The sequence below is a fragment of the Lepidochelys kempii genome, chromosome 3 (genome assembly GCF_965140285.1).
Source record: "Lepidochelys kempii isolate rLepKem1 chromosome 3, rLepKem1.hap1, whole genome shotgun sequence".
In the NCBI taxonomy this organism is placed as follows: domain Eukaryota; kingdom Metazoa; phylum Chordata; order Testudines; family Cheloniidae; genus Lepidochelys; species Lepidochelys kempii.
This window is the reverse complement of record NC_136382.1, coordinates 59,078,572-59,100,735: the sequence shown is the minus strand read 5'-3', so window position 1 is coordinate 59,100,735 and position 22,164 is coordinate 59,078,572. Positions and strand designations below refer to the sequence as shown.

The window sequence follows — 22,164 nt, the reverse complement described above, 5'->3', positions numbered from 1 at the left end:
TTTAATATAAGGTTGAAAAGATTTTTAATGGTGTTTGTGCCATGGTACTAAGCAGACTCAGGTCTCTGTATACCAAACCCCACTGTTTAGTGTTGGACAGTGACAGGGTTATGTTAACACTTTTGGCCCATTTATTCCATCTCACTCAAGACCAGAGTTCTCAAAAAGTGAGTGACAGTTCTATTTAGAGTGCAAGGATCAAAAAATCTTTAAAGTTTGAGCTTTGGCTAAGAGACTTTCAAGGTAAACAAGACTTGTAAGTTACTTGCAGATGCATTTTTCACCTGACCCCAAAGAGATGTCAGATTCAGTTAGAACCAACTGATTTACTAAGCTTCAGTCCAAATGTCATGAAGGAAACAATGAATTTCTATAAATTCTTTCCACGTGACTTATTTAGTTATACAAAAGAGCTTCTCTGAAGTACTTATTTATGAAAAAGATCTATGCACTGGAATAAATCAAAACGCCACACACTGAACAATGGTAAGTCTCCATTTCATCGTGTGCACAACCACTTCTAAGTCAGACATCAAGAATTTGGTTTCAAAGCAGTGCCAGTCTTCCCGTTGATATGCCTTCCCCTGAAGCCCCCAAAGTATACATTCAGTTATGCAGTGCATACTTTCAGCACTATTATTTTTTACTGACTAAATCCTATGTAAAATTATTTACAGCTTTTGGAATCTTGTTAGGTTACCATGAAGTCCTCTGTGTTACAAAGATTCTGCATCAGTGCCCTCCATGATAAAATATTTTCTTTCTGAAGTCAAATATTGGAGAAGAATGAGACTTACCACTGAAGACCATTGGGATAGCTAAGGGGTAGGGGAGACTGATATAAGCAGAGTGCATACTCGTATACACACAGAGCAGCAGCTGGCAATCTGCAGTGGATATGTGCATCACAAGCTTGCAAAAACAAACAGATAAAAAATTAAAATTTCACGTTACTGGTGTACTGAATGTCTCTCCTAGCCTACCTGGAGACATACAGAACATAATTAATTAGTTAAAAAAATCCAAATGTGCAGGCTTTCTTTAAATACCCTCAAATTCTTCAGTCCAAGATTTATCACTGATTAAGTTGGACAGACAGGCTTATGGGAGTTCTTCAATCTATTAAGTCTGAAGTCTAAGACGCAAGTAGTTACCAATTATTATCCAACTAGTCAATATCCAAGAGTATCTGAAAATTCTCATGAAACTGAATTCGATAAAAAGTAACCTATTTGACATCAAGAGGATAAATCAAAATGATTATAGCAGGTATCCACTGTCCCATAAAGATGAGCACAGTAATTATTTAGGAGCTTTATATTAAAAAGAGCTAACATGAACCGTTAAAACTAAGTATAACTATACAAGTTTACAATGACACCAACCTTAATTCTAAACTACTGAAAACATTTACATACCTAGTCATGACTGTTTGTCTGTCAGGGCGTACATCTAGTAAGATCTTCATTATTTGAGGTTCAAATCCCATATCCAACATCCTATCAGCTTCATCTAAAACCTGTGCAAAACAAGGTTAGTGCCTATGATTCTTCAGTTAAGTTTTCAGCAAGACACTACACCGCAGACTTTCCTTAAGAGGTACAGTATTTCTCACTCAATCCTTAAAACCCATTTTAGAATCTACTTATTTCCATTCCAGAAACTATTAACTCCTTTTCGAGTTTTCACCTTCTAAATTGTTTCTGGTGCTACTCCTTGATGAGGCAGCAAGTATACTGGTATATTTCTAGACAGGAAAATTCTCTGAGAAAAATGCTTTTATCCATTCCCCCAAGACCAAAGCCAGAGAACACCAGGATTTTGAATAGTTTTCACTTGCCTATATTTCCCTCCTCCCCCCAGTTTGTTTGGCATATAAATTCAAATAGAAGTTTTGATTATGTAACAGAAAACAGTAAAAACAACAACCCTGCAACTATTTCAATCAAGAGGGTTTCTTCAGAAACTTTAAAGTGAAGTTTCCTATTTTACTTGTTAGAGCTTTTCTATGCCAGTCCAGAAATACTAATTTTGTCCTTCACAACGAGCAGAAAGACATATCACAACATTTGCAAGGGGCCTATCAGTTCTCAGAGCTCAGCCTTCTCTTAACCACTAGGTAAAATGCACTTGACCACTGCTTGATACTTCCTAGTACTCCTGAAAAATTAAGAGTTTTTGAGGCTAAGTCTCTGAGTCAAAACTCATAATGGCCAAACAATGGTCAAACCATGTCATCTGCAATGAGTCAAGGCTACAAAGTAATATCCTAATTACAGTGAAAGAATGGTACTTGGAGCTGGAAGTTAGGTGTGATTCCTCACAGAAAAACAAAGAGGCCTTACACCTTGGACATATGGCTAGCTGACCATTGTTTGAGCCCTAGAGATCTTCTGCCACACACAAGTGAAACTGATGATTCTACACAGGGCAATGTGGTAAGTACTCATTGGATATCTTTGACTTTCAAAGACTTGGAAAGCTTTTATAATCTCCTGGCCCTTAACCATCTAATCTGCTCTGGAAACAGAGACCTGATAGGTTTTTTAAGTGTTGCATTGAACTAAGATCCTTTAGGGATACACCCCCTACCATGGGAATTGGAATTAGTTTGACCAACTGAGAAGTGACTTCATCTACCTAACAACTTGCTTTTAAAATACCTTCCTTGGAAAGAGGTCACAAGATTTTCAATTCATTGGAATGGTTTTGTAATCTGAGTCCCACTCATGATCCACTCCATTCTGACATGTAGGCACAAGTGTGAGAATTTCAGAATCCTATACAAAATTTAAAAATATTAAGCCAACCAGAACCAGGTCCACTGGACTTTCCTCCTTTAATTTTCAGGTTTGAGTTATAGGGTCAGTTATATAGGTTAAAAAAAAAAATTAAGGCCAAATTCTGTCTTCTCTTATACTGGAAGATCAGAGATTTTTCTGGCCATCCCCTTGATTATCCTCATCCCTGTTTTCTCCTTTTTGGACATCCTAGTCCAGTTGTGACTCATCAAAACTGCAGTGCCATTGGAATTCCCTGAAATGTAAGTATGAACATAATAATCCCTCATCTGAGGGGCTGAGGAAGGGAATTCAATCTTCTGATTAACGCTTCATGTCCAAAAGACTTAATTAAGATTGTTCTTCGTTAATTATACACTCCATCGGAATATGTAAAGGCTAGAACCTCTATTGTGGGTTACAGAGAGCAGCTAGCGCTTTGTATATGAGAGTGTCCTTCCTGATAGGACAGATGGTACTTCCTTGGCTAGGAAATGAACTATTCCGGTAGCTGGAGGAAGGGGAGAGAACATATGAAAAGCCATACTGTATCAGACCAGTGGTCTGTCTAAGGTCAATATCCCATCTCCCAGATAGGATAACCAGCCCCCTGTTAATGTTTCTTCCAAACCCCCAACAGTTGGATACCTGTTTATTCCCTTAAGGATAAGATTTAATATCACTTAACAAAACTTTAATATTCACTACACCACCTTCTGGACATTCTTTCTATCCATAGAAAGGTCCACTCCTTTTTTGAATACAACAAAGATCTTTGTTGAATTGAACAGGGAAGGTAACTAACTAATCTGTATACTTTTGTGTCCTCTTTTTGTCTTCTCTCTATAGGTTTCTTTGATGTTCCTAATCATTCTCATCATAGGTCTCTAAATCAGGAAGGAGGGGGAGGCACTGATCGGTGGGGCTGCTAGTGGGTGGGAGGCGCTGCGGAGCTGCTGACATATCACTGTCTTTCTTTTGCAATGTACATTGGTAAATTCTGGCTCCTGCTCAGGCTGGCTACCCCTGCTCTTACACATAGTGGGGTGGGGAGGGGTCGAAGAGGGAGAGAAGAGGACAAATACACAGGTGAAAATTTTAAAACAAGATCTCAGTTTTGGGTCCAATTTTAGATACTTATGGACTGGAGTAGAGGGTGTGCAGCACTTCCAGGGGGAAAAAAAAAAGTCAGTCTACTGGTACCTAAAAAAAGTTGATCACTTTCAAAATTCAGTCCTCTGTGCATGTCTCCCATCTACTGGAAAAGTGGAACTATACCTAAGTGTCTGGACTAACAACTGAAGTTCAAAAGAACCATTTTCTCCCTTTGTATGCGATTCAGAAAGATCATGGTTAGGGCCTTTTGGTTAACATGTAACGTAATTATCGAGCTATTTTCAGCACGTATAGCCTTTTTGTTCTATTTCTAGCCAGCACCACATCCTTTATTTTCTAATGACAGCAAAAGTGCATGAGACTGAATATAATATTTAGCTGCTAGTGCACTAAAAACTAGCAATTCTTTTCTTTACTACAGAAAGGAGAGAGGAAAAAAACAAAAAACAAAAAATTAAACAAAAACCTTCTCCAGTACGACTTCTCCTCCCCCAAGCAGGCACCTTCGTTCCTAACTTACAATCAAATAAGGCTACTCTCTAGTTCCACTACTATTCTCTTTCTTAGCTGGTCAAAATCCTGGTGATGCTCATCTCTCTCTTTGCTGTCTATTACCATCCTTACATATTTGGGGTCTGCAAGTCCACTATTATTTCTAAAACTGGAGTATAGGCAAGTACTGGCATCAGGGGAGGCATGCTATGATACTTTACCAGGTGCTCAGGACTGGATCTTCTTACCAGTCCTAGTTTACTCATTAAAGTATTTCATAGGATTCACCTGAGAAAGGGCCAGTTTAAACTGCTATCCCCCCTAGTGATTAATCAGTGTCCTAAGGGTTAAAAGGCCACTGACAATTGGTAAACTTGAGAGAACAGAGTACCTATAGGAGTGGTTCTTAACCTGCAGCCCAATCAGCAGACAGCTGCGGCCCATGTGTGGATGCGGCCCACGTAACAGAGAGAGCTACATTTGCGGCCCACAATGGTAAATAGGTTGAGAACCACTGACCTATAGTATTAAGAAGATGACTGTACAAAAAAGTAAAGGGTAATAAGGACATTATGCACTGAAGTAATCTAACAAATTTCTTACTTAACTTTATGTCCTGAAGTCAGACTGGTAGCTTACTACTTGTAAAAAATGGCCAGGAAGACTTACGGCTTTCAGTACATGATACTATTACATCACAATAGCTATCTAAAGAAAGTTTTTCTTCAAGTGACCTTTAGAAACGTGAGCCACAAGCTATTTTCCATTTTATGAAAACTGATTACATGTACCAGGAGTCTAGTTTTCCCAGGGTGGTGTCAGTGTCTTCAGCAGAGATACTCAGTTTACAGTACTAAGATTTTCAGATTTTAGCCTTAAAAACACCTCAATTCAATTAAAAATTTAATTAAAAAAACAAACCAAAAAACAAACCAAAGATTTGCTTCAGATTAATCCACTTCTACCCCAATAAGTGCATTACTTTTCAATGTTGACTACTTGCCAAGTAGGTTATGCTCTTCAGATTTATGAAGTTGTTCATTTGAAGGTCATTCAGTCTACCAGGAGTAGCAATAACAATATCCACACCTTTGGTAACCATGTTTATCTGTCCTTTTCGGTCCCCACCACCATATATGCAAATACTAAAAAAAAAAAAAAAAAAAAAAATGTTTTCCAGAAGTTGAGTATAGTTCAATTAAAATCAATCTTTCAAAATTGAAAACAATACCATCACCATTGTCCAATAATATTTGAAGAGGTTTTTTTTGTATGAAGCTATCAAGAGGAAAGATTACAGTCACAGAATAGATCAAAAAGCACAAATGATTGATTTACATTTTGTACTTTAAATGAATATTTGTTATTTTACATTATCTGCCACAATTAATGTTTTTTAAGTTCAGATACACTAAGCAGGACAATAACAATAAAATTGTCACTGAGAAGCTGACTACATTAAACCACATCACTAACAATTTGTCACTGAATGTGCTGCTTCAGTTTCTCATCTCATATCCAGACAAGCATAAAGAGAAGCCGAATGATTTGTTAAAAGTACAGATAAAAAAACCCCAAGAGGTAGCGGTAGGCCAAACTAATGACAAAAGCCCGCGGAGTAGGTATGAAAAAGGATTTTAGGCATGAGCACAAGTTATGTGACCACCTATTACAGTACATAGAAGCATTATCAGAGAAGGAAATATGTGACATTTAAAAAGTTAACCTAGCAGTGAACAAGGGAATTAGAATTCTTCGGGTACCACAGCACCTTAGCATTCACACATTTCAACATGTGAGAAGACATTCTGAAGTAAACTGCAATAAAGAAGAACTACTGATGGAATGTGGAGCATGCACAATATCCTATTTTATAAGAATTTTGTGAAGAATAAACGAAATAATTATAATTTTGTTTAATTTCTGGAGGAACAGATGGTGGAGCCTGACTGTCAATTGAGAACTACTAAGAGGTACAAAGACGGTCAAGAGAGAATAACTGATAGCAAGCTGAAGCCACAGACTGGATAAAGAAAGATGGAGAAATATGGCCTCAAAGACTCGAGCCAGAAGGAAAAGCCGTAAATATAAAAGGTACAAATTAAGGACCTCTTTAGACTTTACACCAATAACAAAATATCTTGCCCTTGGAATACACAGGAGAAAGAGGGTCAATCAATGGGAAGCTCAATTATTGACCAAAGGGAGCCCAGAGGAAAAGACAAGTAGTCCTATTTAGTGACTTCATAATGAAAAATATAGTAGACATAGAATCATAGAAGATTAGGGTTGGAAGAGACCTCAGGAGGTCATCTAGTCCAACACCCTGCTCAAAGCAGGACCAACCCCAACTAAATCAACCCAGCCAGGGCTTTGTCAAATCAGGCCTTAAAAACCTCTACGGATGGAGATTCCACCACTTCCCTCCCTAGCTAACTCATTCCAGTGCTTCACCACTCTCCTAGTGAAATAGTTTTTCCTCATATCCAACCTAGACCTCCTCCACTGCAACTTGAGACCATTGCTCCTTGTTGTGCCATCTGCCAACACTGAGAACAGCCTAACTCCATCCTCTTTGGAACCCCACTTTAGGTAGTTGAAGGGTGCTATCAAATCCTCCCTCACTCTTGTTTTCTACAGACTAACTAAGCTGAGTTGCCTCAGCTTCTCCTCATAAGTCATGTGCCCCAGCCCCCTAATCATTTCCAGTGCCCTCCGCTGGACTCTCTCCAATTGGTCCACATCCTTTCTGTAGCGGGGGGACCAAAACTGGATACAATACTCCAGATGTGGCCTCACCAGTGCCAAATAGAGGGGAATAATCACTTTTCTCGATCTGCTGCTCCTACTAATGCAACCCAATATGCTGTTAGCCTTTTTGGCAACCAGGGCACACAGACTCATATCCAGATTCTTGTCCATTGTAATCCCCAGGTCCTTTTCTGCAGAACTGCCACTTAACCAGTCAGTCCCCAGCCTGTAGCAGTGCACGGGATTCTTCTGTCCTAAATGCAGGACTCTGCACTTGTCCTTGTTGAACCTCAACAGATTTCTTTTGGCCCAATCCTCCAATTTGTCTAGGTCACTCTGGATCCTATCCTTCCCCTCCAGCGTATCTACCTCTCCCCCCAGCTTAGTGTCATCCACGGAGTTGCTGACAGTGCAATCCATCCCATCATCCAGATAATTAATGAAGATGTTGCACAAAACCGGCTCCGGGACTGACCCTTGGGGCACTCTGTTTGATACCAACTAGACATCGAGCCATTGATCACTACCTGTTGAGCCTGATTATCTAGCCAATCCATTCATCCAATCGATACTTCTTTAACTTGCCGACAAGAATACTGTTGGAGACCATATCAAAAGCTTTGCTTAAATCAAAGTATATCACATCCATCGCTTTCCCCTCAGAGCCAGTTATTTCATCATAGAAGGCAATCTATGGCCCAAACAAAGTGAACAGCACGTATGCTGCCTTCTATTGACAGAACAAATAGAATACCAGATATCTTAAAGGCTACAGGATAATTAAATTTTTTTGTATTTCTTATAACGCTTTAGCTTTTAAGTGACAGGACTTGCTGTAATACAAGACTTCTGCCAACACTTGTGTCTTTAATATTAAGAAACTGGTGAGAATAAAGATTACCTTTTAATTCCTTTGTACGTATACTTTGAGCACTCTGCTTCCACTTGAAGAGCTAGTTCTCGAGTGGGAGCGAGGACTAACATACCTGGCCCACCACGCTGATCTTTTGGGCTTTAAGAAAGAATTAAACAAAATTTAAATAAATGCTTTATACAGTAGTTCCATGAAGATACAGAAAAACATGATATTGAGTACACCCACATTAGATATTAAAATATTTTAATGTAATATTGCTCTAGAGTTTCTCAATATACTGCCACATTGTGTTATCCAGACAGATCAGGGCTAACAGTTTCTTAAACCAATACAGTTAATTTTAGAACTACTGATTGGACTCTTTTTCAAGTTGTGTTTTAATGCCAATTAAGAGTTTAAAAACCAAACAAAAAAAAACCCCCACACCAAAACTTAGCGAGGCAATACAAAACTCAAAAGTTTCACTCCATCAAGCCCTTACATTGGTTGTGAATCCAAATGAATGAATCCAGGCATTAAATAAGCTAATGTCTTCCCAGTACCAGTCTGTGCTATGCCAATGAGATCAATTCCTTGAAGTATGATTGGCCAAGCCTGTGACTGAAATAAAGCAATGTAAGTGCTTAACATATGGACTGCAAATTTCTCTTTAAAATATAAAACTTACCAGAACTGATAGCACACAGTACCTGAATTGGTGTAGGATTCTCAAAGCCAACTTTTCTGATATTTGCCATAACATCAGGATAATATTTAAATGCATCTTCAAATTTACAAACAGGATTGGGAACATGGCGCTTCTCACCTTCTTTCAAGTCATCACAAATGATATTATTATTTTCTTTTCTGTATAGAATTTAAAAATATTAATGCAGTAACTTGAAAAATCAAATAATTTTAAAAGCAAAACAGAAGAATATTCTAGAAATTGAGAAAAACTGTGTCGTCTATAAGAAATGAGTACAGGTTTCTTGGGAAAAAGAGAGCCATGACCACTCTTATGTTCACAAAGGGTGTTACTTGGGAGACACCCTTCCACATCCTTCAGCTCCCACTTTTAGTTACTCCCCTCCACAATTAGATGCTCTAAATGGATAATGACTATACACCCTGGCCATACATCTGACCTTGACTGCACTCTACCTGAATGAACTATACATTTGCTGAGAATATTCGTGTCCTATTGTAATCCAAAAGTCATTGGAGAGTGCCACTGACTGGTTTTAAATGGCATCCTATCTAGGCCTTCACCAGAAAAGTGGTTGTGACAGCGTGGGACCATAGCACTCCATATGAACAAAACAACCACAAAGGTCACAAATTTAGAGTAAAACAAAAACATAATAGAACAACCTATGCCATATTAACAAACAGGAAGGACTAACGTTTCTACAGATATGCAACCTACTTTAACAGGCTTTACAGCACTCTTAAGCACTGAGATATATAAAGCCATTATTTTTAAAAGAAATATGTATCAATGGTTTGTCTTAATTTTTTCTTCTCTTCAGCCTAAATACAAGATTCCATTCAACCAACATCTTTGCTTCAACCAGGGAGCAGGAAGAGAAAAGCACTTTCAATCTCCCCCTTTCCCTCAGTTATACTTAGTTAAAAAAGAGATGAATAAAATTACAGAAATATTAATTATAGCTAAGCATATACAAGATGGGAAGAAGAAGAGGAAACACTACAGAATATTTTTACTCGCTCATAACTGTTGTCCCATACATTCTCTTTTCTGATCCTATGAAAAGTTCCATACAGCATGGAAAAGTGGCAAGTAGAAGCATGCGCATATACCACCACCAGACAATAACTAGAATCCCAGTTCAGATTACAGGTTATATTTCCTAACAGAGAGACATATGGTTAGAGACACTGATAAAGCTGCTGGGGCAGCACACATGGAAAAATGATAGGGCAGCCAGGGAGGGTTGCAAAATCCGTTACTACTACTAGAGAGAGAATACTAGAGTCAACATGAGGGGATTGAAAAGTAGGATGCTCTGTGTACTTGATTCAAAGTGACTGGAACTTAGTGATTAACCAGGTTGGTACTTACCAGAATCTACGGGCAAGGATAGGGCAGTGGAAATCAAAGTTCTAACTGCTTGGAAGATGTTTGAGTAAGGCTTCAATGAAGAAAAGAGAGTTCAGGGAGCATTTAAGATGGACACAATGTTCAGATGATTATAGCTTGAAGGAGTTAATGAACTCCAATCAACTATCTCACAATATGCTCAATTCCAGTAGGTAGACACACTGAAGGGTTTTGTGCACCAACTACACTGCCAATACCATCTTTTTATAATACAAAAGGAAAGATTCTGACATTTAAAAGGGGTGGAGGGGAGAAGACGACTGTGGCCATTTGCCTTTTACAGAGATTACAGCCACCATTTGCTACCAGCTTGAAAAAGCAATGTCTGCTTGCCTAATGCTCAACCCATGTTGGATAAAAATCCACGATTTAATTTAAAAAATTGGATATTTTCAAAATTTAAATTAAATAAAGGGTTTTTTTAAATAAAAGAAACCTAACTACAATTTTAATTTTAAATTACAACCTATGCTAAGGCCTAAACTTACTATGAGGTATTAAAATAATTTAAATTAAACAAAAAGCATTAAGCAGTTCATTTGCTGCCAAGTTTTAAAGAAAATCAAACCCCTGACTGGTGGAAGGGACTGGCTAAGCACTTGCTTCCAGAGCTTGATGACATTCTAAATCAGCTTTTGACAGCAGTAACCTCTTCTGCATGTGCTGAGAGACAGTTTTCTTAATTTCAGTCCAGTTCAGTTCAATGAGCTAAGTAAAGAACCCAACTGGGAGTTGAAAAATAGGAAAGTTTGCTTTTGACTTCCAATCTATGAATAAAAGCTATGTGTGAGAGAATGAGATCTACTAATTCTAAAATTTTTGATGGACCTGGTGATCAGAGACAATTAGTTCAATTCACTAACTACAGATAATACTTTTGTTCAATAAATGAGTTTTAAATTCAAAACATGTCTTGATGAACTTTTTTCTTACATATCAAACATGTTTAAGGTAGTTTTATTTAATAAAAAGATAAAAAATTGTTTTTGTGAATTTTAATTGAATAATAATTTCCAGCCAAACAGAGCTTGACACAAATTAGTAAAAAAATTAATCCAGTAAATAAAAAACACCTCATCTGTCATTGTCCAACATAATAAGTGTAAAAATTAAGAATAAGAATAAATGTAAGAAGCTATACAATTGCTTAAGTGCGTAAAGATATACTGTTTCCTCCTGATTAGCAAAAAGCAGCACCAAATTTAGCAAAAATATATTTTAATGGTTACAAACCAATGAGAACTGATCTTTCTTCATGAAAGTAACTGATGCGCACAAACAATGCAAAACATAATGAAAACTGATATTTAAATCAAGGATTCCTGCTTGCTGATTTAAATCATGATTAAAATTGATTTAAAAATCAATCCACCCTTGCTCCAGCCCAAATAAAAATCTACAAAACTGTTAATAAAAAGAAAACGTTAAGATTTATACAACCCCTGTGTAACAATCATTTCACCATTCCAATTCCAAAACAAGCAGTTACTTATACAAACATCTTACCGCCACTTCTCCACTTCTTCTTGTGGCATGGAAGCAATCTTGGGTGATTCTTTGTAAAATTTTCTCTCAATTGGAGGCAAATCTTAAACAATTAGGAAAAAAAGCAACCTGTTAAAAAAAATTAAATTTTCCAAATTGGTGAGAGATGTGCTTATTCAGAATTACAACATATAGTTTAAAAAGAAACAGTTACTGGTACAAGTCGGCCAAAATTATGATCAAGATTTAAGATGGAAGGGCCCAAAACCTACATAACATTGTGAATCCTCACATCACTCCCTACTATGAAAATTATTATAAGTAATGTGAGGATTCCTTGTTGGAAGCATGTAAACAACAAAGCTGAGGAAGAGATAAAACCCAATATTATTAAAGTATTTGCTAAATAAACCACCTCACCAAATTTTTAGTCTAGCTAATCGGAATTATTCCTCTAACAGAGATAATATGATGCAAACAGTTATGCTGTAGAAAATTACAATGCTTAAGCATTGTAATAATGTTATATTTGTAATTGGTATATAATAATGTAATTTGTATATCTGTATATAATAATGTTATATATAAATAATGTTATATTTAATTGAATCTAAAGAAAGTGAGAGTCTACCAGGAATTAATAATTCAGACAGTGAAAAATACACATTCATTTCAACACAGACACATGATCTAAAATTTTTCTATTCTGCATTTTAAAAATCTGTAACAGGCTATCAAGACTTTATATTTAAAATCATAGAATCACAGAATCATAGAATATCAGGGTTGGAAGAGACCTCAGGAGGTCATCTAGTCCAACCCCCTGCTCAAAGCAGGACCAATCCCCAATTAAATCATCCCAGCCAGGGCTTTGTCAAGCCTGACCTTAAAAACTTCTAAGGAAGGAGATTCCACCACCTCCCTAGGTAACGCATTCCACTGTTTCACCACCCTCCTAGTGAAAAAGTTTTTCCTAATATCCAACCTAAATCTCCTGCACTGCAACTTGAGACCATTACTCTTTGTCCTGTCATCCGCTACCACTGAGAATAGTCTAGAGCCATCCTCTTTGGAACCACCTTTCAGGTAGTTGAAAGCAGCTATCAAATCCCCCCTCATTCTTCTCTTCCTCAGTCTAAACATCCCCAGTTCCCTCAGCCTCTCCTCATAAGTCATGTGTTCCAGTCCCCTGATCATTTTTGTTGCCCTCCGCTGGACTCTCTCCAATTTTTCCACATCCTTCTTGTAGTGTGATAAGCACACCACACTTTTTCAAAGCCTGTATACTAACCTGCCCACTTCATAGCTTCATATTTAGCTTTATTTTCTCGAAGAGATGCCCAGTTAATTACTGATTTCTGTGGGCCATTTCCAGACTTGACAAGATCATGATGGCTTTCAGTGGAATAACTAGAGCCAAAATCCTGGTGTTGGAGGGAACCTGCTGGGAAACAGTAGCTTTGCTTTATTTTTAACAAACAAAACCTTTCCCATTTTGAATTCTAAGGAGATGTTATGTTTAAATAGAAAGTTCTTTCTTGGGACTTATCGTTAGAAGCCTGGTTTGATCATAGAATACCAGGGTTGGAAGGGACCTCAGGAGGTCATCTAGTCCAACCCCCTGCTTAAAGCAAGAGCAATCCCCCATGTTTGCCCTGATCCTGAATGGTCCCCTCAAGGATTGAACTCCCAACCCCGGGTTTAGCAGGCCAATGCTCAAACCACTGAGCTATCCCTCCCCCTGAGAGAGAGCTGATCTTCAGATCCAATCTTATTATAGACCAGAAAGATCTATAAAACCTGTGTGGATGCACTGTTGTGAAAAGGAGAGAACAAAGAGTGCTTCCAGCAATTTCTGGCTACTTAGGAGTAGTACTGACAGGTTCTAAAGCAGGGGTCTCAAAGTCCTGGCTCGCGGGCCATCTGCAGCCTGAGAACCTCCCCACTGTGGCCCGCAGAAACTTTTAAAAAAGTTCTTTCATCTGGCCCTCATGACTGCTGGCTGGGGGATGGGGTGAGAGCGGGGAGGAGAGATTCACATGCCCCTCTCCCCAGCATTGCTCCATCCTGCTGCTCCTGGGACCCTCCCAGGGGTTGCACTCGGCAACGTGTCATTCACCTCGGCTCCCTGCAAGCGGTTCCCTATCTCTGCTGTTGCCGGAGAGGAGAGACCTATGCAGCCACACAGCCTGATGTCTGCTGCAGGCACCGTCTCCCCTCCGCACCTCCCATTGGCTGGGGGAGAGAGACAGAAGTACCATCACTAGTTGCTGGGCAGAGTCAGCCATAGAGGCAGCGTCACTAGTCACCAGGCAGAGTCAGCCGGCCCGGCCTGAGGCCAAGAGAGCAAGGGAAAAGGGTGGGAAACAGGCTGGGAGGTGGTGTGAACACCAACTTCAGTGACATTATTGGCCCACTGGGAGGATTTGAGGACTGGCACTGGCCCTAAGTTAAATTGAGTTTGAGACCCCTGTTCTAAAGGGAACTCCAAGCAGCTCTCTCAACTAGAAGGAAGGTTTGCTGTGATATGGGTTCTTCAGGGACTGGGTGTAAACTGGGGGAAAATGGGAGGTAAATTCTCAGAGCCCCAAGGATCAAGCACAAAACTATTTTCAACAACTGTAAGGAGAGAAGGGGTATTTCTACAGCACAAGATGGTAATATAACAGTTAAATCACACATACCAAGCGTACAGATAGTACAGTAAATTTAAAAGATTCATTAAATTAGGATCTCTCAGAAAGAAACTTTAACCATGACACAAAGGCAATACATACTACATGTGATGACAGTGATTAAGTGAGTCCCAATGATAACCTGGGACAGCATAGGAGAAAATGTAGTGGTGTGCCTCATTCTTATGCTGCTCTGGGCTGTTTGTGCATCTGAACAGCAGCTTTCAGTTCCCCCTTAGTTATGATACATTCAGAAAGTATATTAAGAAATCCACTATTGAGTATTCCTAGCTGCAGCTTTGCTCCTTCCTCAAAGATACCTGCTAGTCCACCATGCTAGGCATCTCACAGCTGCCCCTGCCACCAGAGTGGTACACTCCATGCTCCATTCCTCCTCTCTTGGAAATGTGGAACCTAACTCTGTTCTGAGTTTAATTCCTTTCTTCCCTTTTAGTGTCTCAGTCCAGATCTGAAGACATACATGGTCCTTGCCCCCAAGTGCTTTCAATACAAATAGACCAAACAAATAATAACAGACAACATAAGCAAAATGTTAAAACAGAAATTGTAGTAATTGCTTATGTATCCCTACAACATATACAGTAACAATATTCACTGCATTCCACACTTCACTGTGTGGAAACTTAACAGACCTCTTACTCTCTTCATGGGAAAAATAAATTTCTGTTAAGCATCAGTGAATAGGCAAATTATAGGGTATGTTGAGGTCAGAGCTGTAGTTCAATAAAGTGAGTAACATGATGTATATTGTTTTGATGCATTTGCAGGCACATGGGATGTACTTGCAGAGGGCACTAAGTTTGTCAGTGCAAGTGGTATATGTATCCTCTTCTATTTCTTTGTTTTTAAGGATTTGAGTGTGGTATTCTCCTAAAGCAATTTTAACTGTTTTTTGACAAAAGTTCTCTCTCTGTGGTACAGCATATATACAGAGGCATATTGTACATGTTAAAATGTTAAGAACAAGTCAAATGTTATAAGAGGACACAAGTCCCAACAATTCCCCCACTGTAAATTTCTTACCTTTCTCAGTCCTGTCTCCAGGGTAATTTTGGCCATACCTCTTAACAAGATCATCTATCAACATTTTGGCTTTGTTCTGTGTATCATTACTACCAAAAATCTTTACTTCAGCTTCATATGCTCCCCTTATAACCTAAATTTAGAAAGCCTAATTAAATTTTTATATAGCACAAGCTTCATATACTAGAATATACACAGGTATCCCACTCCTTGATTTCTTCTTTATGCAGTCTCATAATTTCTCTGCCTAACACAAGCCCTACAGTGAGCTACCCAAAAGGACTTAGACATCATAATACCTAATTTTGGGGCACCTAGAAAAGTCACAAGAACACTGCAATCCACAAAGCCACCGTTAAGTGCATCAGCTTCCCTATACAATGAATGGGGAGAGCTAAACGCCTGAGAGTATGTAGACACTTAAGGCAATAAGAAAAGGAGTACATGTGGCATCTTAGAGACTAACAAATTTATTTGAGCATAAGCTTTTGTGAGCTACTAAATTTGTTAGTCTCTAAGGTGCCACAAGTACCCTTTTCTTTTTACGAATACAGACTAACACGGCTGCTACTTTGAAAATTAAGGCAGTGGTTCCCAAACCGGTGTTCGTGAACCCATGGGGGTTCACGAAATCTTACAGGGAGTTTTTGGGAAAAAATTCCCTAATGGCGGACAGAGCTGCCCCTAGGGACTCCAGGCAACACAGGGCCAGCAGCCCAGAGCCCCTGGACTTCCAAGAGCTAAGCAGATCAAAGCAAGCATATTTATCACACCGAGGAGATTCAAACTTCAAGACTCCTTATAAGAAATGGAAAGGGAGGTGGATATTTTTTGCTGTTTTTAAAATTAAATAGGCAGCTAGTACTATTTTTAAAATTATTATGAAGAACAAGTTTAAGCTTTGTTGTAAAGTGCGCAGTTTGCCTGGACTGCTCAAGACCTGAATGCTCATGGAGGAAGAACAATTTGAGTTGGCTTCTTAAATACCTTCATGCTGTTTCACATCTGATACTCCTTGATGAAACACAGGAGCCTTGTCTTATAACAGGCTTATTCAAAGTGATACAAGCTACGAAAGTGAGATCTTGGAAGAGTGTTACCGCTTTCATAATGTAATAATAATTATTAATAAATAGTGTGTAATAAGCATGTCATAAAACATTTCTAAGATCACTGCCTTTAGAATTTATATTTAGGTAAAGGAGAAAAATCCTTGAAAATATTCATTTTTAGGAGGGGGTTCGCGAGACTTGACATTTTAGTGAAAGGGGTTCACAGTTTATTAAAGTTTGGGGAACCACTGACTTAAGGATATGTCTACATATGTTTGAGGGGGAGGGATAGCTCAGTGGTTTGAGCATTGACCTGCTAAACCCAGGGTTGCGAATTCAATCCGTGAGGCGGCCATTTAGGGATCTGGGGCAAAAATTGGGGATTGGTCCTGCTTTGAGCAGGTGGTTGGACCAGATGACCTCCTGAGGTCCCTTCCAATCCTGATATTCTATGATTCTATGATACATCGGGGGTTAGGTCGATATAACTGCCCTGCAGCCTTAGCTCGGTATACCTATAACCTGGTCTACACGGTTACACTATACTGTTAGATCAATGCAAGGCAGCTTACATTGGCCTACTTGTGCATGCACCTACACTCAAGCTCTCTCAGAGAACTCTCCCACTGGCTTAATAACACCATCTCCACAAAAGACAGTAGGTATGTCAGTGGGAGAAGCTCTCCTGCCAACATAGTTTTGTCTACACGGGGCGGGGGGGGTTAAGGCTGGTACAACTACATTGCTCAGGGATGTGGATTTTTCACACCCAAGTGACATAATTATACCGAAGTATGTAGACCAAGCCTAGGTGCCTGCCTTGTACCATAAACAAAAACAGGATAACGAGTGACCGGACCCAGGGTCTTTCACCTCCCAGGTTGGTGCCCTAACCACCAGCCTACGGAGTCATTCTGACTCTCTGGCCCTATGTCTGTAACTTTTTAACCATGGTGGAACAGCCACTGGATGAGGGACAGAAAGATGGAATGTCTCTGTAGTCTGGTGGTTAGAACACGCACCTGGAAGGTGGAAGACCCAGAGTCCAGTCCCCTTGCTCTAAGCACTTTTGTTATTTATCCATTGAAACAGCTCCAGTAAGTCCCACATCAGAATATCCCATAGCTCAGTGGTTAAAGCACTTCCCTGAGAGGTCAGAGACCCCTGTTCAAATCCTTTCTCCACCTCTAGCAGAGAGGGAAGAACTGAAGCTTTGCCTCCCACGGTCCATGCAAGTGCCCTAACCACTGGGCGAAAAGTTATAAGGTGGCACCACTACCCTCTATTCCGTCTCCCAACAAATTTTAAATGGAACCTGATCCAGTACACAGCCTCTGAGCATGTCTACTGGATATGGCCTTGCACTCAGCTTAGGCAGCCTGAATGCCTATCTGAATCACTCTGGGGCTTAAGTGGGAAACAGGCATCTAGACACCTAGAGGGAGGCAGCAGTATGCATGTCCAGAGCATGAAATATAGGCACCTAGGGAGCTTTTACACTGAAAACTTAAGTGCCAAGTGAGTTTAGGCACCTACAGGATTTGGTGGGAGTTCTGTGGATTGCCGTGCAGACAAATCTAGCATTTAGGTGCTTAAATCTGGGGTTTAGGCTGGCACCTAAGTATCTTTTTGGCTCTGAGCCCTTGTGTTACATTAAAAAAAAAGAAAAAAGAAAAAGGAAATTTTGTATGTTCTTACCTTTTTTTTTAAAAAAAGAAAACTCTACATCACCAAACTGTTCTGTTACACCCCAAGCAAACTGTATGTTCACATCTTAGTTCTGCTTAGTTACTCTCCATGCATACAGGGACTAGGAGTAATGTAAAGGCATCACATGCAACTTCAAGATAAAGAAATGACAGATGAAAGGAGAGACTCTCTCATATCAGGGAGCAATCACTAGGATATATAGAAGGAGAAATGGCAAGACCTGGAGAGAGTAGTGAGCAATAAGCTCTTGTCAAAATGTAGTGCACTTTACCTGTATTTTAGAACCTGAAGAATCCTCAAGTTCTCTAATTTTAGTTCCAGCCCGACCTGTTACAAAATGCAAATTTGTAGATATTATACAAATCTTGACCACAGATCAACTTGCGCCAAGAATCGGAAATAAACTACTGTTGATTATTACTTTATCATTCATTAGACTGTCATCAAATAAGAAATCCTTTAATTTCTTCAAAAAGGGTAGAGCATTTAACAAGAAACCGCAGAAAAAAAAATAGGTAGCTTATTTGTGATCATTCAAAATCAAGACAGAAAAAAGTGCACGGGGGGGAGGAGAACCCACTGAGAAATCATGGTACCAGGGAGACACTTCAGGTTCCTTCCCTGGCCAGCAAAATTTTGTCCCCATCTTCCGCTCTTCTAGCTAAAAGGCACGCTCACACAGCCACTGGGCTGGCCAACAGAGCCTGAGCAAGCCTTTTGTGGTGAACCCCTCCCAGGCAGCAGAGGTGAAAGTGGGTCGGTACGGTGTACCAGTAAGAAGCGGCTGCCAGTACCGGGGCCGTACACAGCCAATGATAAAGGGCTGGCATGGCAGCACTTTAACTTTGCTGCCCTTTCCTCCCCCTGGGCCACTGAGGGGGTGCCAAAGGGGCAGCTGCCCTGGGCCCAGCAATTTAAAAGGGCCCGGGACTCCTGGCCACCACCACCGTGGCAGCAGACGGAGCCCCAGGCCCTTTAAATCACTGCTGGAGCCCCAGTTGGCACTGAAGGGCTGGCTGTGGGAGGCTGACACCAAGCCCTGCTCTTTCCGCCCAAGCCCCCATACTGATAAGACTTCTAAGTTACTTTCACCCCTGCCAGGCAAGCAAGCCATCGTCCCCTCAAGGTGATCAAATGGGAAATCAGGCAAGCAGCTGCCACGCACTCAGCCTGGTCTCCCAAGGCTACCATGCATTCATCGGGAGAGAGGCAACGCAGAATGTATGTGGCCCCCTGCCTCAGCAGGGACAAGGGCCAACTAGAGATCTAAGAGGCCAAGCAGGTATCACACCCAGCCCCCATCAACACTCTCTGCCTCTGCAGCCCACTAAATGTCTTGAGCTCGTCTGGCTGGGGTGGAGATTGGGAGGGCATACGGCGCATACCCCACCGCAATCAAGGGCAACACATGGGTGGGTATGCAGGGTTATGTGCCCCCCTCCTCCAGGTTTCTGCCTTCCATTTAGCACAGAGGTTTTCAAACTGTGTGTGAACGCAGGAACACTGAGCTAGTCCTGCACAGCGGGTCTCAGCGAGGTGAGGGTCCTTCTCCCTCCTCAAGCTCTGCCACATGAGACTGGCCTGAGCCGCCTGCCTTCGCCACTCGCCCCCCCCCCCGCCGCCTTCAATGTTCCTCCATGCGCCCTGGGGGGGGGGCACACCCCACAATTTGAAAACCTCTATGCTAAATGGGAGACAAATCAGGGGAGGGGGCACAAGACCCACACGTTGCCTCTGTCCCCTGCATATACAGAAATCAAACTATGCCTATGTCACCCACCACCCTGGCACGCCTCCTAGGCTTGCCCCGCTCGGGAAGGACTCGGGTCTACCAGCGCCAAGCACTCGGGCACGGCCCGGTAGTTACCTATGACGGTCCCGATCATGGCGTTGTCCAGGTGGAAGCAGAGCGGCACCCCCAAGCTCCGATCCCTGGGGGGGCCGCGGGGCCGATATTCCAGGGGGCCTGACAGCCAGGGCTCCCGGGGTGCCTGTAACGGGAGCGGCCGCGAACCCTCCAGCCTCCCCCAGCCGCCCTGGGAGCCGCTGCCCCTCCGGGCCGGCCTCTTCTCCTGGCCCTTCGCACAGGGCCCGGCGGCTCCGCTTCGCCCTCTGCCGCCCACCGAGGGCGCTGGGCTCCTCCGGCCCTGGGCGGGGGCCACCGCCGGCTGCCACTCCGGCAGCGGGGGGCCTGGCGGCCGGCTCCCGGAGCGGAACTCCTCGTCGCTGTCCGCTTCCCAGTCCGACATGGCAGTACCAGGGACCCCCCCCCGAACCAGAACAGTCCTGTCCGGCTCGCGCCGCTTGGCGCGTGCTCTCCAACTGTCAACACGCGCGTGCAGAGCCCCTCCCAACAGCTTTAGGCCGGGAAGCGCTCTGATTGGCCACAGCATTTCGCCTCTACGAAATGATTGGCTGGTTTGCCTGGGCCTCTGTGTGATTGTCCATTGGCCTCTGGAAGCAACGGGCATTCCGCAGCGGGGGGGGCCACGCCCTGGGGCGGGGCTCAGCTCACCCCCCCCCGCCTCAGCGCGTAACTCCTGCGGGTTTTGCCTTCCAGAGAGACCCCCTCAGGCAGGGAGCCCGGAACGTCCCAGCAGCCTGCGAGGGGGGTGACGCTGACCACACTCATTACCGCGGGCTACGGAGAGTGCGCATCCCCCGTAGGCCCGTGGGCCAGGTGCGACTGGTAGCCGAGCCCCTGCTGCTCACCGCATTTGAGGAGCTGGGTCTGCGCCACCCAGTCTCTAACTATGGAGCGTCACGTACAGGCCGTGTCGTCGCCAAGCAGCAAACCTGCATCGCGCCCGAAGAGCAATGTGCATGCCCCATGGCTGCTGGAGGGGAAATCGCTCTGTTCCGGGTCGTGTCAGGTGTTAATTAATGGGAGTCCCATTTGTGCAACAGCCACTGTTTGTGACATCCCCACAGAACATGCTGTGTGGCAGGTCACTAAGCAAGGTACACTGCATGTTCATTTAATGTGTGGGTCTGTACGTGCTGCCAGTACAGTGGTGCATCTGTTATTTGAAATGAATTGGGTGGCATCATAGAATCATAGAATATCAGGGTTGGAAGGGACCTCAGGAGGTCATCTAGTCCAACCCCCTGCTCAAAGCAGGGCCAATTCCCAGTTAAATCATCCCAGCCAGGGCTTTGTCAAGCCTGACCTTAAAAACCTCGAAGGAAGGAGATTCCACCACCTCCCTAGGTAACGCATTCCAGTGTTTCACCACCCTCTTAGTGAAAAAGTTTTTCCTAATATCCAATCTAAACCTCCCCCACTGCAACTTGAGACCATTACTCCTCGTTCTGTCATCTGCTACCACTGAGAACAGTCTAGAGCCATCCTCTTTGGAACCCCCTTTCAGGTAGTTGAAAGCAGCTATCAAATCCCCCCTCATTCTTCTCGTCTGCAGGCTAAACAATCCCAGCTCCCTCAGCCTCTCCTCATAACTCATGTGTTCCAGTCCCCTAATCATTTTTGTTGCCCTTCGCTGGACTCTCTCCAATTTATCCACATCCTTCTTGAAGTGTGGGGCCCAAAACTGGACACAGTACTCCAGATGAGGCCTCACCAATGTCGAATAGAGGGGAACGATCACGTCCCTCGATCTGCTCGCTATGCCCCTACTTATACATCCCAAAATGCCATTGGCCTTCTTGGCAACAAGGGCACACTGCTGACTCATATCCAGCTTCTCGTCCACTGTCACCCCTAGGTCCTTTTCCGCAGAACTGCTGCCTAGCCATTCAGTCCCTCAGCCCAATTCTCAATTGGGAAGTGTCCCCACAAAAACAACCAGCTACATTCCTATGCCAAAAAACCTCTACTGCTGTAACTACTAACTTTTGGTCAGATTTGAACTTCTGTTTGGCACAGCAGAGAAGTGGGGGACATTAGGGAGCAGTTTAAATATTTATTTTTATCCTAATGCCTCAGTGAGATCCTATTCCATACTCAGGCTCCTGGGCACTACAGTAATACAAATAAATAAATAATGTATTCCTTGCTTGAACCTACCTTTAGGGTCTGATTTACCCTTATCCATATTCAGTGCTTCTTACTCATGGCACT

At 42.1% G+C, this 22,164-nt stretch overlaps 1 protein-coding gene across 5 annotated transcripts in view; it reads right to left on the bottom strand.

Annotated features, from left to right (window-relative positions):
- The window catches only part of DDX43 (DEAD-box helicase 43), a 64,089-nt gene extending 43,689 nt beyond the window's left edge, over nucleotides 1-20,400 (bottom strand). For 4 of the 5 annotated variants that reach the window (XM_073336448.2, XM_073336450.2, XM_078852110.1 and 1 more), the window contains exons 1-10: nucleotides 19,954-20,400; nucleotides 18,358-18,413; nucleotides 15,325-15,457; nucleotides 12,897-13,049; nucleotides 11,627-11,708; nucleotides 8,706-8,862; nucleotides 8,498-8,616; nucleotides 8,041-8,151; nucleotides 5,392-5,533; nucleotides 1,419-1,519 (exon numbers count right to left, since the gene is read on the bottom strand). In XM_073336448.2, coding sequence (XP_073192549.1) covers nucleotides 1,419-1,519; nucleotides 5,392-5,533; nucleotides 8,041-8,151; nucleotides 8,498-8,616; nucleotides 8,706-8,862; nucleotides 11,627-11,708; nucleotides 12,897-13,049; nucleotides 15,325-15,457; nucleotides 18,358-18,413; nucleotides 19,954-20,335 — 1,436 coding nt within the window. In that variant the 5' untranslated portion in view covers nucleotides 20,336-20,400. The remainder of the gene's footprint in view (nucleotides 1-1,418; nucleotides 1,520-5,391; nucleotides 5,534-8,040; nucleotides 8,152-8,497; nucleotides 8,617-8,705; nucleotides 8,863-11,626; nucleotides 11,709-12,896; nucleotides 13,050-15,324; nucleotides 15,458-18,357; nucleotides 18,414-19,953) is intronic. The other variant, XM_073336449.2, reaches the window with a different exon arrangement.
- Between the last annotated feature and the right edge of the window lie 1,764 nt (nucleotides 20,401-22,164).